The following is a 19220-nucleotide window of genomic DNA, read 5'->3' as shown; positions in this document are numbered from 1 at the left end:
TTGGTTCATTCAGTGTTCCAAAAGTAGAAAATGTTTATCTGAAAATACTGGTGGGAATTGACCTAAATTTGAATTCTTCTAAAAGTTTTGTGAATTATTTCATAGTAAAATTACAAACACAACACTCAGTTGTCAATGTGAGCTCTTGTGGATGTGGTTATGTTATGGAAGTAAACATGTCTGGCCCCTCTCGGTTCCCAATTTCTACAAGACAACGGCCCATCTGTGAGGTAAGAAGAACTAACTGCACTTTTAAAGAGACTAATTTCTCCCACTCATGTAATAGGAAAACTATAAAGTGAATGTCAAACTGTTTTTTTCAGTCTTTCCTCCAAATAATTGACCTGAAGTTCAGAAAAGAACACGAAAGGCAAACCATGAGATTTTTGTAAAAGAAAGACTTCATTAAAAACACTTTTATTAAATATTTCTGGCCACTTCATGTCTTCTCTTAGTCATTAGTATGTCAAAACATGGTAAAACCAAGGAATTGTTTTGGTTTGGTTATGTATATATGCATGTACGCATCTATCTATTCATCTGTTGAAGCTAGAAGGTTGAGATGTAGTTCTGGAATATGGTCTTTAGTAGCACATGCAATGTTATGGTTCTGTCCCCACCACTGCAGGAAGGAAAAGATTAAAGCATGAACATGGAAAAGAGAAGAATGAATGCCAAATATTTTAGAACATATGATTTTTGTAACATGTACTTCTTTACCTTAATTCTGCTTATAGTAATTTAAGAGATCATTGACCAGCTCTTTCTATCTCTGATCCTGTGACAGTGTTTGTATTCAGGACACTGAGCTTGGATAATGTGTCTTTAGTGTCTATGTTGTTACTGAGGTCTCAGTACATGAAATATTGGCTCTGAAACCTGGGCCCCCTGAACCCTAGAGATTTATGATGATATTAAGGAGTAGCTTTAGGCTTTCCCCTATAGCTGTTAAAGTTTCACGAACTCTAAAGTTTGTCTAGAACATTCCATCTCTTTATCTGACATCCCAATCCATAATTTAAAAAATGCTGTTTTAGTTCTTTTGTATGGCAATATGGACAAATGGTTAATTTAAAATATTGTTACAAAGAAAAGGATTGTTCTTTATCTGGCTTTACATGGTTGTTATGAGACTAGAAATCAAAGTTGAAAACATGCCTTCAACGTTGGTTTTCATGTGACAAAATGGAAATGTATTACAAACTATGCTTCAAACCTAATAACTTGCATCAATGAAACTGTCACATTTTATTACATTCTGAATCTATGTATAAACAATTAGTAATGGCAGGCTGAAAGGTCACCCAGGAAATAACTACTGGAACTTCCCCAGCATGAAGCTGCAGGCAACTTGGACCAATGGCTCTCTTTGGTTTTTCCCCTTTTCCTGCTTTTATCCATTCTTTCATTGAGTTCTTCTGAAAGTCCATGGACAGGTTTCTGGGAGACTCAACATCTGGCAGTCAGCTACAGGCTAGAGAGGTTAGACATAATTATACCTCACTGTGACTCCAGTATGTTCCTTCCAGAGGCATAAATTCAGACCTAGGTTATGCCTAGTTGGGCAAGGGCCAGAGGAATTCAGACCACAGAGCACAGATGCATAAGACAGCAATAACTCTATTCACTCGAGATATTTTGCCTGAAAGAACCCTTTTTACAAGCTGTGAGGTCTGACTGAGATGTGAGCAGAAGGCTGTGGTTGAATCATTCTCACCTAGAACAGTACCACACCATGGAGCTCTCAGTACACTAGAGAATGAGGGGAAACAAGTTAGAACACTAGACAAGCTCTGTAACTGGCCAGCTCACAGGTAAGTATTCCTAAACAAATATGTATTCATTTCACTGTTTTATGTTTAAGTGAAAACCTAGAAAATAATTTTTATACACAAAGAGAATTGGGCAGAAAAGGCAAGTTTAAAAAGGCTTGGAAACTATAAATACAGAGACAATTTTCCAACTGAGATGAGGCTGAATTATATTTCCAATGCAAGGTTCTTAATTTGTAGCTAGGCATTCCAGGATCAAATACAATATGTTAGTAAATTGTTTTAGTAAAATAAACAAACAAACTGCAGTTCTAATATGAAGAGCTAGTTGGCACTTTTCTTATAAGTGGTATCCCAAACATTCTCTGACCTCATTAGAAGAATTCTCTCTCTCTCTCTCTCTCTCTCTCTCTCTCTCTCTCTCTCTCTCCCTCCCTCCCCCCTCTCTCTCCCAAACTGTGTCCATGATTAGGAAATTATTCTCTGGTGCATATATATATATACATATTATATGTATATATTATGTATATATATATATATAATTTGTAGTTGCATTTAATATATTCTACTCCCTATTTTTATCAATTCTAGCTAGTTTACCAATATGAAACCATATGAAAATTTTTATCTCATCCAATTAGTCATATTTTAAGGGATCATTTATAAAAGACCCCGTGGTTTTGAAGATCGGTGGCAAATAAAGAAATGAAAGTGCATGCCTGGTAAGCTTAATTGAAGACCCTTGAGCATTGATAGGACTTAAATACTGACAGTAGGCCCGAGCTTCTAGTATCTGTATCAATAGAAAAAAACAAAACAAACAAAAAACAGAAATAATGATGGCATTCGTTCATTCATTCAAAACATCTCTATTGAGTGACTAGTACATGCTGGTGTCTTTCCTCTTTCTACTTCAGTCCACTGTTGGACTTGTCGCTCATTGCTGAGAGAAATATTTCAGAAACTGCTAAAAGCAGACAGGAATGGTCAAGAGGATGGAATAACTGAGCAGGAAATCTAATATTTAGGGTTAAGAGGACGGTACTAAGAAGAAGAGACTTCCTCAGAAACAAGTCCCTCCTCTTAGGCTTTCCCTGTGAGGTGATCGTGTTTTTGGCCCTAAGGCCAGGCCCAGTATAGAAAGAAACTGAGGGGTCTGCCAGTTGGAGAATTCTGCCCATAGCTTTCCCTCCTCTGCCTCTTTCATTCAAGTTCAGGGCTGAATTTGCTGGAAAAGCCAATGACTGATATCTTAGCTTCAGCTGCCATGCTCTCTCCCTCTCCCATTCCCTCACAGTGCAACTCTACTCTGGAAGAGGCTAGCCACTCTGTGAGTCTTTAGCAGACTATGCACTTCTGAGAAGCCTTCCACTTTTCAGCTCCTCAATCAGAATTTACCTACAAGATGAGGATTGTGATCTTTAGGGTCCATCCACAACACTTTCTTGCCTTCCTTAGTCTCTTGTTTAATATAATAATAAAAAATACCTTTGGGACCAGGCAGCATAGAGCCCACTGATTCCACGCCTGCCTTAGGAAGCAAGGTTTTTGCAGAGGGATAAGGTTACGGCTGCCAGCCCAGGACTCAAGCAGTGAAGCCAGTGAAACGTGGGATTTCTCCCCTCCTCCCCCTCCCGCCTTCTAGGGACCAGGGGCTCCCAGACCGGTGCAAGTAGAGTATCTTTATTGAATACAGAAGCTCCTCGAACACTCCGTGTGCTCCGTGGCTTCTCAGCAATTCTTTTCATTCCCAAAGTGCAGTAGCCAAGCACCGGTCTCGCCTAACTCCCTCCCATTTCTTTTCGGGGATTTGGGGAGGGAGGGAGGGGGTGGAGGAGAGGCAAGATGGGGTAGGGGGTGGCCGGTGGGCTGGGCCTGCATAAGTCTGGATCCTACTGCAAGAGACTGGGGCGGGCTTGGGGCTGCGGGGAGGCTTGTGATTGGGTGTGACCTTCAGTCGGCTTGTCAGTTTCGCGGGCACACGGGGGGCGGGGGAGTGGGCGGAGGAGGGGGGCTGCCTGCGCCTCTTGTCCGGCCCACCGACAGCATGAATTCTTTAGGGGTGCTCAGTGCTTTGAGTTCCTTTCTTGAAGCCTCTCATCTGCCCTCAGTCTGAAGGTAGGGCTAGGTGTAGGACGGATCTCAGGGTCCCAGTCTGCGGGGCCAGAGAGAGAGGAGGGGGCGAGAGACAGGAAGGAAGCAAACCATCAAATTAAAAAAAAAAAAAAAATAGAGCCCTTTGACTTTTTTTTGTTTCACCCCCTCTCCCTTCCGGATGGCTGTGTAGCAAACGTAGGCGACACCTTGGAAGGGACGAAGTTGGTCTGCAGTGGCAATTCTTGGGTTCACAGTTCTGAGCTTGGAGCTTGGAGATGGAGCCCTGGTCCAGGTGGAAAATGAAACGATGGGTCTGGAATCTCACCATCTCAACCATCGCCTTGACTTTCCTCTTCCAAGCCAGAGAGGTCAGAGGAGGTAAGGAGGAAAAAAAAAAAAAAAAAATGTTTGGTGAGGTGGGACATTGCCACCGACTTTCTTCTTCTTGTGCCCTTCCCCCTTGTCTTCGCCCTACTTCTTTTAAATAAAATCCAGATTGTAGCTGCTACCAGGTTAGGAGTGGAAACTGGAGAGACAGCGAGATGGATGTAGGCGGGACAGTAATGCGAGAGGAGGTAGGTGGCAGGATTAAAAGATCTGTCAGGCACACAGCAGTCTGAAAAAGCCCTGCAACCCTTTCCACTTACTTTGCAAAAAGGGAAAAAAAATATAACTTTGAACGCGAAGGCAGTCGTACAAAGCTTTTGTTTCAAGAACAGTCTTTGCTCAGAGTACTCTGCCCTTTGAGCAACTCTTTGGGTTTCCCCAGGTTCTAATGGGGATATCTTTTGAAGGGTGAACTGAGGAGAAAATATAGAGAAAGGGTATAAAGTGAACTGTGATAAACTTCTTTGTCTGCAAGGAAGTGAGAAACGGGCTGTTTTTACTTTGGGGGATATAAGAGAAACCAGGGGGATAAATTTAGAAGATTGAGAGCACTTTGTGTGTGGCATTTTGAAATGCTTCTCAGTGGAATAATCTTCACAGATGATAAGTGAAGTTCAGGGCAGCGCGCGTGTCTGTGCGTGGGGGGGGGCACTTTCCCCTGATGTTTAGCCCCCTCCTCCTCTCCATGACCCCCCTCACCTTCACTAGTCCCTGGTGCCCACAAATAGCTTCTTGCAGGTTGGGCATGCAAATGTCTTGGAGGGTGATGAAAGTCTTCAAGCAAATAGGGTGGGGGGCAGACGAAAAGGGATTGGGAGGAAGAGGAGGGGGCCTGGGATGGGAGGAGGGAGGTAAGGAAAAGTTCCTACGTGGCACCACCAAATATTGAATGGCCAGACCTGTGTAGCTCACTGTAGCCCTGTCAGTACCGGAGGAGGGAGAGCGACTTCACTCCTCCCACCACTTCCTCCCTCCCTTGCCCCCGCCCTTTCCCTAAAAGGCATCTGGCTGCAGCGGTCCCTTAGGTGCTGTAGACTCGGCTGGCAGGAGAAAGCCTTTGGAGTTGGGGAGCCAGAGCAATTCACAGTAGAAAGCAAGCTTTGTCAGGACTGAGGGAGAAGCTGGGGAATAGGGAGGAGAGGAGAGGAGAACAGGAAAAAAAAAAAAAAAAAAAGAAGCCAACTCTGAATTTAGAAGAAACCTGAGCCTGGCCATCGGTCTTGTTCCCCAGATTCGAGAGCTCTCTAAAGAGAGTTAGCTCTTCAGGAGGCCCAGCCCTAACCTTGGCTCAGATGCTTGGGAACTTTATGCTGCCCGGGAATAGGCAGCTTCTCATTCAGCCTGTGACGAGCACTGGTGGCCCTACGGTCACAGTGGAACGCCGTTCTAATTTTTCAGTAATTTAGGTTACTTAGGTTGATTCATTTCAAGTTCTTCAAGGACAAACATAAGCATCCTTGAAAGTAGACTACCTCAAAAAGTTTGCTTGGTACTTTGTTGCCTGTTGGGTTGACAACAGTTCTGCCCTCTGCTGGTTTTCTTTAGTATTCAAAAATCAAGCATCAGCCCTAGCAAGGAAGAATAGATTGCTACTTTATCTCAGCTTGTCATATACAAGTGTAGATACGAATATACTAGTGACAGTTATGTAAAAGTACAGAATCTGAGGCACTCTGCAATAATTACCAGTATTATGGGTTACCTGAATGCATTATCCTCCTGAAGATATTTATTTTTCTTTTCTTGTTGGGATTTCCAGTCAGTCAAATTTCTATGCTTTTAGGTCACAATTATATATTTTCACTATTGATTATAGATCATAAAAACACCTTTAGAAAGTATCTCAGGACCACACTACATACGCTTCAGGAAGTGATGTGTCCGTGTTGTATAAAAAATGAGAGAAACAGTGAAGCATAGAGCAGATGTTATTCCTGATGAAATATTTTGAAAATATTATATGCCGTTAGATAGTTACATGGAAAGATTTTAGTATTTATCTCTATGAAGTTGCTAGGTCCTTGTTACTTAGTGGAAAGCTACTTACTTACTAATCCAGTCTTGTTGACATTCATTCTTTAAACCTATTAAAATTCAAAATAAATAATAGGAAATAAATGCTTAAAAGAGAAACATCATTAGAGCCCCAATCACTGCAGAAGGGGAAAGTGAACTCTTTCTCCAGCCCTAAAGCCAGCATTTAGAATTGTAGCTGGAAGACTGAGTGAAATTTATCATCATATTCTAGGTGGAGGTGTTATTCTAGTATCATCCTTACTTAACAGATTTCCCAAAGGTATGTGTGTATGCTTCAGTTGCTAAATCAGAAGATAATTTAAAATGAGCTGATAGTCATATAAAATCAGAACACTAAAATAATATTCACAAGGAAGTTTTGGTGCTTTTTGGAAGTGGATTGATTAATGAAATTGATTTCACATAGCAGTTTACTTTGAAAATCTAAAGTAATTTTCAAGTCTTCAACATAGTGTCTCTACTATGACACTACATGCACACATACACACTTTTATTTAGTGGGTATCCATTGGTATTAGCTTTTTCAATGTTTGATATATTTGCTGTTTCATCTCAGGACATCATGGATTTTATATGTGTATAAATTGTATGTCCATAACTTACTGTAAAAAGGACCTGAGATTTATTTGAAATTTATAGTGACTGTGCTATGCCTATGTTGAAATACACTCCATATTGTGTGAGTTTTAAATCACAGTCAAAAAGAGCTGGCTATAACTGAATTATATGACTGTAAAATGTCTAGATGAACTTAAAAAAAAAAAACTAATTGTAATGGCCTTTTGCCTTGGGCTTTTCAGCCAAATGTGTCCTGTAGACTGTTGGTGTTTTCTAAGAGGGATTTTAATGGCTGGCCAGAACTGGGTAGTGAATACTGCAGAACAGCTGGTTTGAGTGCCCGGGATCAGCAGGTGAAATGGTGCTGGCTCCCAGAGTGTGTGCTAGTTCAACCTGTGAGGAGCTCACACTTGTTTCTCTAGTTGTTTACTTAGAATAAGTTAAACTATCAGTTATTCTATTGCTAATAAGTGCAGTATTTGGTATGATAATTAATATTGTGTATTTTCATAAAATAAAAGAGCTCATGAATAAAACCTCTTTTGCACAGATTATACATCAAGGATTCGTTGGGGGTGGTGCATATTTATTTAGTCAACAAGGACTCTTTCATCTTATGCTTATTTGTTTTGTTATCATAATGTGGAATTTATATCAGTTAGAAACAATTTTATTAAATAGACAAATGAAAATTGTATGTCCAAAGACAGCATCATTGCTTACTCTTTAATTTTTTGAACTGTGACTAAAATAAAAGGTCAACATTTTAAAAATTATCCTTAAAACACAGCAAAGTAAACAATGCTTTTTGTATTGGGTAGGTTGAATTTATTTTCTAATTATTTTTGGAGATTGATTTTACTCCTGTTAATTTCTTGAGGCTTTAGTAGTATAAAAATAATTTAAGAATATTTATAACAGGTCAACTCATTTAAAAGAGTTAAAAGTGCTCATAAATTTCTCTCTTGAGAATTCTAAAATTAGAATCTACAGTAATTGCTAATTCATCCAACTTTTTCATTTTAGTAAAGTTGAAACAGGCACAAAATGGTGTTATTTAAATAATCCCTATAAAACTTTAAGTATAGTAAAAGGTTTTCTCAGTGTATAAGATGAAGTTCTAGAATATTGTTATGAACCATCTTTAATGTAAATCTCAGATTGATGGAATGACCAAGTTTATGTGATACGTTGGAGTTTTAATTAGCATGAGGACACTTTATATGATATTTTAAAGAAAAGTTAAAGGGTATGCATTTTAAAGTTTTAATTTTTTAAGTTTGGAGAAAGGCCATGTCTCATCATTTGATCCTGAATGTATTGCTAATACACTCTGTGAAGTTGATTTCAGATCACTTAGATTGGAGTAGAAAGAGTAACTCTAAAATAAATATTGTGTACAATAATTGCTGGTTGAGGACAAAGTATTTATTAATAGTATTGGAAGTAATATCAACAGAAGTCGCAATTTAAAAATTTAAATAACCCAAAGAAATTACATGTATACATATGTATATGTGTTAGATATATTATGAATATAAATGTATATCAAATGAGGAAATGCCATATTTGTTCTTTCTATACCAATTCTGATCATATATGTATCAAATGCATTCATAGGTCAGAATCATTATGTTTTACTTCATATTCTTTTTCTAAATAGACAGTTTATTTTTAAAAAATAAGGAGCTATAGTAGTTCAAATTCAAATTCAAATTTTTATTTTCCATTGATAAAATTGAAATGACGTTTAAATTGGGAATAAGTTTGCAGTTAATTAAGGAAAGGTTCAGTCTGAATGGGTGGCCATGATGTCTGTTTCTAGTGTCACATGAATAATTGTTGGGAAGTAGGGAAGAAACTTTCAATTTTGTATTGAAATATTAATTTCTAGAAATACTACCTTCAAGAGCTAGTATGTCTTTTGAAGTAAGAGCCATTCATTTTTTTTCAGGAATCAGTGTTCTTAGGGGCCTGAGGCTGCTTGTATGGATTCACCATGAGTTCTCTTAATAATGTTTAACAGTGCATAAGTATATGGGGGCTATAAATAATCAGTCATATCCATCACTATAAATAATTTTGAATGATTTATTTTTAGGTACTTCAAAGGCAGATTTTTATCATATCCAAAGTATGCTCTTCTACCACTCACCCATGGAGAAGTAATTAAGGGCAGTTGGTGTAAGCATTAAGAAATCAGGCTGAGGGTTGGTCTGCAGTTTTATTCCTTTACGCCCCTCATTTAATAATGGGGATATGTGACCTAGGCTGAAGTGGTGAGAGGAAACATCTTCCTTCCTTCCTTCCCTCCCTCCTTACTTCCTCCCTGCCTCCTCCCTTTCTCTCTCTCTCTTCTCTCTCTCTCTCTCTCTCTCTCTCTCTCTCTCTCTCTCTCTCTCTCTCCTCTCTCTCTCTCTCTCTCTCTCTCTCTCTCTCTCTCTCTCTCTCTCTCTCTCTCTCTCTCTCTCAACCATAGCAATTTTATTCCCAGTGAAGAAGAGGACTACAGGACATTATAAATGTCACAACCTCCCACCTTCCTTAAATTCTGTTACTTCTGTTCTTTTAAGTGCAGCTTTCAGGTTGCTCTCAGTATACTGTCTAAATGAGACTCTTATCATTTTTCTTGCAATTTAATTAAAATTTATGGCTTTTCATTTAATTTTAAACTATGTCTAGAATATGTAAATGTGTCTAGTACATTCATTTCTCCTTTCAAAACTATAATATGATTAATTTGTACAGGTAAGAGATTTCTTGTTAAAATTCTCCTCTAATTTTCAGTTGTGTCAGGACAGCATGAATAATGCTAGCTTGCGGAGAAGATGAAAAAACAATTTTAAAGTGATTTAGAGAGTAATATCTATCGATCAGTTGCAGTCTCTGGCCTACTACTGACTTGGCTAATGGTTCTTTAGACGTTGGCTGATCACCAGGCCTACTGTTATCTGGTAAAACAAACTCTTTGCTTGCTGCGTGTGGAATTAGAGACAGTGCTATTAGTTTAGCAGAAAGAACTCAGAGAAAAGAAAGGTTATCGTATTTCAGAGTAAGAGACCAGCTTAAATACAACTTGACAAATGAGAACTAAAACAAACCTGTGTAAAAGTGCTCTAGCACAATCAACTTTTGCAATCCCTTCAAAACTCTCTCTCTCTCCCTCTCTCTTTTTTTCTTAAAAAGCATTTCTTTCTTATTTTAACCAAATTTAATTGCTCTTGAATGGCCTGGGACTGTTCAGCAAATGAAGGTCCCTATTCACAGAACCTGAGCTCATAGAATATCAGTAGATGCTTCCTTCCTCTTTCTCCCTGGTAAACTGACATCCGGGCTTAAGGGAACGAATCCTGGACAGCATGCACTGGTTGGCTTAGCTTCCTCACTGTGATTTCACATTCAAATCCCTGAAAGGATGACTTCCAGAAAGAGTGGCAGTTGGAGTCTTTGACAAGGCTAATAGGGACTCTACTGCATTTTCATACTTGATGGTCTTACCTATGCAGGAAACAACTAAAGTGGTGTTGGCCATTTCTCCTTAGACTGGAGTCTAACAGATGGACACAACCTACTGCTTGTTGTCATAAATCCTTTGAAATGTGGATGGTTCTTTATTTTCATTGAGAACTAAAGTTACTGTCTAAAATGACTTAGTGCTATGGAGTAGCCGTGTATGTTGTCCAGCCTATGATAAATCTCTTCTCATCCTTCCAGTCCGCCCCCATTGAGCCTGCATTTGTATCATGGTAAGGCTCTTGTCTTTATTCTCCTTATTTGGGATCTGTTTCTCTAAATTATTTGTTTTCTTCTTGCCCATCTCAGATACACTCATACTTTATATCTCAAGTAACTCAAAATCATAGTCCCATAAAACTTTATGTCACATTTTTCTGGCCTATATAATAGTGAGTATAAATACCAAGTACTTTCTTGTTATATACCAGGCTCTGTTGTATATACTTTGTTCAGAATATATCTTCATTGTTATCTATTTTCCAGGAATAAACTGACATAAAAGACCTAGTTTACCTGTGAGAGAACTGAAAAAAAGAAAACAATTGCCTTGTCTGATATCTCATAGGAAATTGTAGATCTAAGCATCAAACAGTCTTGTGTCAGAGTACTAGCCTTGGTTCTGCCTACTTCATCAGATATTTTAATATTATGGATATATTAATCTTAGAATTATAGTGCACTGAAGCCTAATATTAATATGTATATCCTGTAGTTTCACTCAGCACATAAATTGTCAACTGTGTGAATGCCCTGAGTGTCTATAAAGGGTTTTTGCAAAGCACACTCTTACAATTGAAGTTGCTCCTCAGGATACATTTAAGTTTAATGATAAAAGCTGTACTCTTATTTTTTGGACAAGCAAAGCCACAAAAGTGTTGGGAAACTTGAAAAGGTGTTACTCGAAGCTAGCTGTTACTAATTTAATGAATGGTACCTGTAAGATTAACGATCTGATTATTTGCTTAACTAACAACGACAGCAATTGTTACTTATCCTAATAAGAAGCAACAAACATCACATCAGTTTCTGGGAATTGATAGTTGTGTACTAGCTTATTATCTCCAGTGTACAAATATCTGCCAAGATTATTCAAAAGACTCTTTGAATGTAATCAATGTGAAGAGTGTAGCAAAAGACAGAGAGCTAACAAAAACAAAACACTATCATGATTTTGAAGTTCCTCATGTGTCACTTTTCTTCCAGAAGTTGGGTGGATAATAACTGATATAGTTTATTTGTGTTCCTGTTGTCTTACCATGTTGTAGATAAAATGTGTAGGATAGTATTCACAATCTAGTTTGTAGTTATCTTCTTCCATCATACAGAAGAGTGGAACAAGATAAAAAAATTTAACTTAGTCATGCAAAGTGAAAATTTGAGGACCTTCTCCCTTAATGATGTCAGCAGCATCCTCCTCCTCTTCCTCTTTCTTATCTCTCTCCCCTCTCTCTTCTCTCTCTTTTCCCTCCCTCCCTTCCTCCCTTCCTTCCTCCCTCCCTTCTTTCTTTCTTTTTTTCGAGACAGGGTTTTTCGAGACAGGGTTTCTCTGTGTAGCTTTAGAGCCTATCCTGGCACTCACTCTGTAGACCATGCTGGCCTCAAACTCACAGAGATCCACCTGCCTCTGCCTCCTGAGTGCTGGGATTAAAGGCACATGCCATCAATGCCCAGCTTTGAATATATTTCTAATGGAGTTTACCATTAGTGGTTTACAGTGTTCTGCAGATTGTTTTATGTACAACCCAACCTAAAATTGCTTTGTGCTAGAAAACAAACATATTATCAAACATGAAAGTAACCAGTTTGTATAACAAGAAAGTAAAAGTCCAAAGGAATGTAATTATTGCTAGCTGCAAACTATTTCTATAATATTCCATTGACAAAGTGCAGTGGATCATCAAATTTGAATTGATCTGATTAACTGATAATAAGAAAACACCTTCTAATCCTGTTTTCTAGAGCATAGAATGCATTCAATGTCAATGAATGTTGCTTTCTCAACATTGGGTTCAAGTGGTAAGGTAGATAATAATGCTTTAGTTTTTAAAATCAGCATCTATTAAAAATGTCCATAACAGTTATCCATTCTCAAATTGATTCTTCATGTTTTTTACCATACTGCTTTCATTTCAGTTCATGTAAGCATTTATGGTATGAGAACACTGAGCATTCAGTCTACTGAGCAACTTCAAGTATTAAAAGCTTTTTTCATTTCTTTGTATCACCACTATGTGCAGATGCTAGATGGACAGTGGAGGGCAGTTTGCCAGTATGTGCTACCAAGGTGTATGTGTGTAACTACAAGAGTGAGAGTGAAGTCCTAAATATACTTCATCAATTTATTTGCTTAACAAGTACATGTTAAATCACTGCTTATGCTAGGCTGGGCTCTAAGCTGACTCATTTGATCACAAATATAACAAGTGTGGCTTCCTTACTTGGAATATGCTCAGGCCAGTAGCAGACAAAACAACAGAATCTGGTCTTAAAGAATTAATGGTCTACTTAAGAAGGTAGTAATTAACCAATAGACACATGAGCAAATATGTAGCAACAGTAATGATAAATGGTACGAACAACATGCACATAGATGTAGTAAAACAGAACATAGAAACAGAAAAACTAAGGAGAGTCACCCATGAAATAATAGTTGAGCACTGAATAGCCAAGTGTATTCATTCTGAGAAATGACAAGAAAGCCCGAGACACAAAAAGCAACTGACACTAGGGAGTACTTAAAAGAAAACACTCAAAAAAGGCAGTGTGGACAGAAGATGAAATGCGGGTATAATGTGAGAGTGTGGAGGCCACATGATCTTATGGATATATTTTCCTGTGCAGTATGGAATCATGTGACTGAAAAGAAGCCTTGTACTTCAGCTAATTTTTCAGGACCAGTGTATCAGTACATGGGAGAAGAGCCCAGGTGGTTGCCACCATGGGTCCTCAGACATTCACATTATGGGGCCTCATTGTTTTCTGTAGAATAGCCAGACTGCTAAAACGCCACCTTGGGTTTCTCAACAGTAATAGTCTACTTTGAAATAGTCTACAACATATAACTGACTGTGTTCATGGTGGATCTGGTTGTGAACCTAGCTTTTAACTGCTGAGCCATCTCTCCAGCCCTTCATGATAGGTCTGTAAACATATGAATTAATAATCCTATTTTATAAGAGAATGCTTGAAATAAATGTGCCTTCACATCTAAAATATCCCTTTGTGAGATAAATAAGCATCTTAAATTCCTAAATCTTGTGTGATTTTTCTGCAATCACTCAAATTATAGTGCATTTTGGAGCACAGAATTGCAATGTGATTTTTTTTTTCAAAATGTCTGAAACTTTGCACCTCTAAAACAACTTTGGCTTAAAGAACAAAATATTTATTACAAACCTTTGTTAGATTTTCTTCTAGCTTATCTCTTTTCTTAATTACAAGTTTGTAAATGTGAATGCCTATTCATCTGTAGTGCCTTTAAGTTAGTTCACTGTTCATATTCTCTAAAGTGAATTTACTTTCTTCCTAAACTTGTTTTTTTCAGTTTTCTCAGTCTCAGGTTGTGGCAATAAAGTTAGTTGTAATGTTCAAACACAAAACAAACTCTCAGAATCTGCTTTGAGTTTTGATTCCTTTCTCCCATACACCACAGGCAGCCCTTCACCTACTATGGTTTGTACTGTCCTCACAGGATGTTCAGAATCTGACCCAGTAATTCATCTTTCAGCCCCAGATTGCACCATCTCACACCTGCAGGAATGCAAATGCTTCTTTAAGACCATGTGGCTAGGCTTCAGCGCCCCCAAAGATTTTATCAATGCAGAAGTCTCAGTAGTAAACAAAACAAAACAAAACAAAACAAAAAAAACCAGTTGAATGTGAAATCTTTATTTCACATTAGTTTTCTATGAAATTTAAACTTCGGGGTAGGGATAGTCACAACAATTTTTGATCCTTTCAGTTGTCTCCAGTTAACCTACAAATGGTGTTCGTCATCATTTGCAATAAAATTCAGTTTCCATGGAGATCTGCATAGACTTTCACAGCATTCTTACATCTTTGACCTCGCCTCTTACAGATTTCCTATTCTCTTAGCAGGAGGCTTTGTTTCCTCTCATTTCTCCACAATTCTGAGTTGCTTCTTGCATTAGGTTCTTTGTACTCACTCCCTTTGCTTCTAATCCAATTAAGCAAAAACAATCAGGACTGGGTGCTTTCTCTGACTTTTCAGAATTTTCTCAAATATCATTTACCCAACTCTTTCTTAATTGATGTCAAAATTCATGCCACAGAAAACTTTCATGAAACCTTTTCCTATGAATTTATTTTTCTACTATGAGTCTGAAACCTGTCACATATAACAAATGAAGTACTAATATTTAAAGACAGAGAAGTTATTTTCTGTTACATAAAAGTATTTTCTGTTACATAAAAGTATTCTTGATAGGATTAAATCCGAGATTTTCTGTTTTATGCAATTATCTTCATCCTTAGAGCCCATAATTAGAATAATAAATAATGACTAATGGAATATAGATATATTTTATTTTGTTGAGATTTATTTTGTTTTTTTCTTTCTTTTTTTTTTCAGTAGGTTTACTTCAGTATATGTCACGGTGTAGTTTTTCTTGACATTTCAATAGCAAGGTTTGTTGTGAAATAAATTAAAAACACATTTTCAAAAAATTGTAAGATGCCATATTCATATTTGATCATTTGTTTTCCATTTTCTGAAAACTTGTCAAAATAAGATTGTATTTTTAATAATGGAATTAATTACAAAATTCAGAAAACTCCAGGTAACTGACTTAATTATTTTTTCCATGTCATTCTCAACTTGGTGTGCTTCACTGTTTGAGTATTATATACTCATATTTTCTGAGAATGGCTATTAAAATCTGTAGCCTTGAGATCTGACATTTATTTTATTTGTATTAATTGTGAGTGTAAGTAAATATACAAGCATAGTGTGTTAATTGTGATATATTAAACTTGATTATAGAACTGTTTGTGGGAGACTGCATTTGAAATGATATTATTGTCCTATTCCCATGCCCAAGAATAATTAATACAAACTGAGCAATTGTAATGTTTCTAAATGTATGTTACAATATACTATTGTTTATAAGTATATTGTCTTGACAAGCTCTTCAAGATGATGTTGAAAGTCAGAACAACAGAAATTGGAGTAATAAATTATTGGGAGCATTGATATGGGTGCTGGGAACCAAACTTAATTCTCTTCAAGAGCAGCAGGTGCTCTTAACCTCTGAGCATCTCTCAGCCCTCTTGTCCTCTTTTTGTGACAAGATCTCATTCTGTAACCCAGCTTGGCTGGAATTAATTACATAATTTAGACTCTCCTCAAATGTGAGGCAGTCTCTGTCTTACCTTATTTGGTGCTAGGATTATAGGCATGAACAGTCATGCTTACACCAATTTATGTGCAATAAAAAGTAAACATACTAATATTATCAGTATTTTACCTTCATGTTGTGCTGTAGGGTTGTTGAATAGGAAAGTATAGGTCCAAGAGGGGTCAGAGACACCATGAGAATACAGCCAACAGAATCAACTCACCAGTACTCATGGGTCTTGCAGAAATCAGGGAACCAGTGCCAGTCTGACTTAGGTCCCCTTCATATATATTATGGCTGAGTGGCTTGGTGATCTTATAGGATTTCTAACAGTGGGATCGGGGACTATGTATGACTCTTTTGCCTGATTGTGGGACCCTTTTCTTCTTACTGGGTTATCTCTTCCAGCTTTGATGTGATGGTATGTGCCTGGTCTTCTAGCTTGCTATGCCCTGTTTGGCTGATGTCTCTGGGAGGCCTGTTCTTTTTTGAGTGGAGGCAGAAGAGGGTAGGTGTAGAGGAAAGGTGAAAGGGGAGAGACTGGGGAGAGAGGAGGAAGGGGAAACTGGTTTGGATAATAGTATAGAAGAAAAGTATTAGAAAAATAAAAGTATAGGTCCTGTACTCATAGGTGCGTTAGCTATTTATAGCAAAACCAAGGAAAAAAAAACAAACCAGATAAAAAACCCAAATGTTATATATTTGGGAATAGCACGACATACTTTTGTGTTTCTTTTTTTATAGTTTAAATTTAATTTTCTTTTGAGAATTTTATACCTGAGTACTATACTTGTACATTTCTACCCCTTCCTCCTCCATCTCACCTCTAACTCCTCCTATATCTCTTAAACTTCCCCACATACTCATGATCTCATTATGTTTAAATATATACATATATATAGTACATAAATATTTTATTAACATATAAAACTATTGCACATGCACACGTGTTAGGAATGGATTTTCTCCTTCTTTCAGCAGCCATTAATTGCCTGTAGCTCTTCATCTAAGGGTAAGGACTTGTGTAGTTTTTCCCCTCCATGTTGGCATATCAACTGGTTTTGTTCTGCAGGTCCTATTTAGGTGATTGTATTTTCAAGATTTCTTGTGAGAAGCTACCCTGTCTGTACAGAAACACTCCATCAGCCCACAGCCTTCTCCTCTAGCTCTAGCAATCTTTCTTCCCTCTCTTATGAAGTGTTCTCTGAGCCTTAGGTGTAAGGGCTTTGATGTAGACTCATCAGCTTGAGATGGGATGCTCAGCTGTTTTCAGCATTTTGATCAATTGTGGATTTCTCTTATTTTTTACTTTTGTTATTTTTTTCAAACAATGTATTTCAGTCATATACTTTTTCTTTCCCTAGTTCCTCCTACATCTTGCCCATCTCCTTACTCATTTAACTTCATGTTTTCTCTCCCTCTCTCTTTCTCAAGAATTCTAGGAAACCAACAATAACAACAAAAATCAAAGCAAAAACATTAAAAGTATAGAATTATTAGTAAGACCAAAAAATACCACACACACACACACACACACACACACACACACACACACACACACACACACACACACACAAAGGAAGTTTTGTGTTGGCTAATTACTTTTGAATGTGATTGATATACTCAGTGACATGCCATTGGAGAAAACGGATTTTCTCTATCCCAGCAGGTATCAGTTATCAGTTGCAAATATATTCTTGGTTAAGGGTAAGACTTTGTGTCTATTTCCCCTTCTTGGCAGTGGGATATTGTTTGGTTTGAAACTTATAGACACTGTTGCAACCTCTATGAGTTCATATATGTATTAGTCCTGTTATGTCTGGAAGACACTGTTTCTTTGAAGTCATTCATCACCTATGACTCTTTAATCTTTCTACCTCCTCGTCTGCAAAGATACCCAAGCCTTGAGGGAAGTCATTTCATTTGGGGCTGAGAGCTCCAAACTCTCTTGCTCTCTGAACATTGTCCATTTGTGGGAGCCTGTGTTTTCCCCTAGACTCAGGACCTATCCAGTCTCAGGTTCTTGTCCACTTTAGCAACCTTGGATATGGGTTGAACCCATGGAGGGAGTCTTACATTCTATCAAAACATGGTTAGTTATTCCAATAACATTTGTGCTGCCAGTGTACCAGTATATCCTTTGTGCAGGTTGCTGATATAAATTACAGAGTTTGTAGCTGGGTGATAGTAATCATATTGGCCTTCTCTGGAAAATATTCTTACAAAGAACCTTCCATCACCATGAACTCTACTCAGTAGGAGTGGAGGTTTTAGGCAGGCACCAGCATGACTTTTCCGTGTTCTATGATATAAGTAAGTGTTTTCTTCAGCAGTAGGGCTATACTATCAGGTTTTGGAGAATAACCAGTAGCCTTGGTAATATCCTGTGATTTGGGAGGAAATGTTTATGGGAAACTTTGACTAATTATTTAACAAGATGTAATCCATTCCTGGCACTGGAGGTTTTACTTGGTGCCATAAGATGTATAATTGTGACTTTATAGCCTCCATTTTATAGTGACTCCATTTAAATTCATGTATGCATATATAATTTTGAAAGCTTCTATAGTAGTAGATTTTCATATGATTGTTCAAATGAGGTTTAGTGTTAGTTGTCCCTCCTCATATTCTCTCCATTACTCTGTCTTCTCATCCCCCTCCCAATGTTGTCCTCCTATACTCTATTTCTTTTTCCTTGGAAGAACTCCTCCTCCGCCCTCATCCCTTTTTAGCTACCTAAGCTCTGTGGTTATTTGGATATAAACACACATGTGAGAAAATTAAAAGCTAACATTTACATGTAAATAAAACATGCAGTATTTGTCTAATTGAGTCTCGGCTACCTCACTCAGGATGACTGTTCCTAGTTTTGAAGTAGTGGATTTGTATATGGGCTTCATTTGTTGCAAAAGAAGCTTCTTTGATGAGGTGTGTAATCTACATTTATCTGTGTGTCTATGACCTCATCAGGCATGGGTAGTTAATCAGTTTCTAAGCACCAGGCATGGGTTCCCATTTATGGAGCAGGCATTAAGTCTAATTACTCAGCTATTGGCTACCCCCAAGATTAAATAAGTGCCACTGTTGTACTAAAGGGAATTTTGATGGGCTGGTCATTGTTGTGGGCATAGGCTTTATAGCTGGGTGGTGCTGCTGACTGATTTTTTTCCCATAGCAGCTTGCATACCACCTAGTCTTCAAGGCTTTCAGGTCAGTTACATGGTAACTCCTCCAGTCCTGTATACGAAGTGTGTGTTGTCTTCTGCAGTAGAGTTCTATCTTCAAGTTCTGGGAGGCAACCAGGGGCATAATTTTTATAGAGGATATGTGGTCCATATCTAGAGATATAAAGCCATTTATTATTCTATTCTACTGCAGAAAGTATTTCCTAATGTAGGCAGTAAATGCAGGTAACAGGAATCAGCTTAATTATGACTTAGAGAAGCATGGATTGTACTTAATGGAGTTGGTAGACATGTTCAGCAAATTGGGAATT

At 37.8% G+C, this 19220-nt stretch overlaps 1 protein-coding gene across 3 annotated transcripts in view; it reads left to right on the top strand.

Moving 5' to 3' along the window:
* The first annotated feature begins 4144 nt into the window (after window positions 1-4144).
* The window catches only part of Col11a1 (collagen type XI alpha 1 chain), a 175182-nt gene continuing 160106 nt past the window's right edge, over window positions 4145-19220 (top strand). For all 3 annotated transcript variants that reach the window (XM_035451017.1, XM_035451016.1, XM_027395556.2), the window contains exon 1: window positions 4145-4247. In XM_035451017.1, coding sequence (XP_035306908.1) covers window positions 4145-4247 — 103 coding nt within the window. The remainder of the gene's footprint in view (window positions 4248-19220) is intronic.

The sequence above is a fragment of the Cricetulus griseus genome (genome assembly GCF_003668045.3).
Source record: "Cricetulus griseus strain 17A/GY chromosome 1 unlocalized genomic scaffold, alternate assembly CriGri-PICRH-1.0 chr1_0, whole genome shotgun sequence".
Taxonomy (NCBI): Eukaryota; Metazoa; Chordata; class Mammalia; order Rodentia; family Cricetidae; genus Cricetulus; species Cricetulus griseus.
The sequence above is the reverse complement of the archived record's forward strand: the minus strand, read 5'-3'. Positions and strand labels throughout refer to the sequence as shown.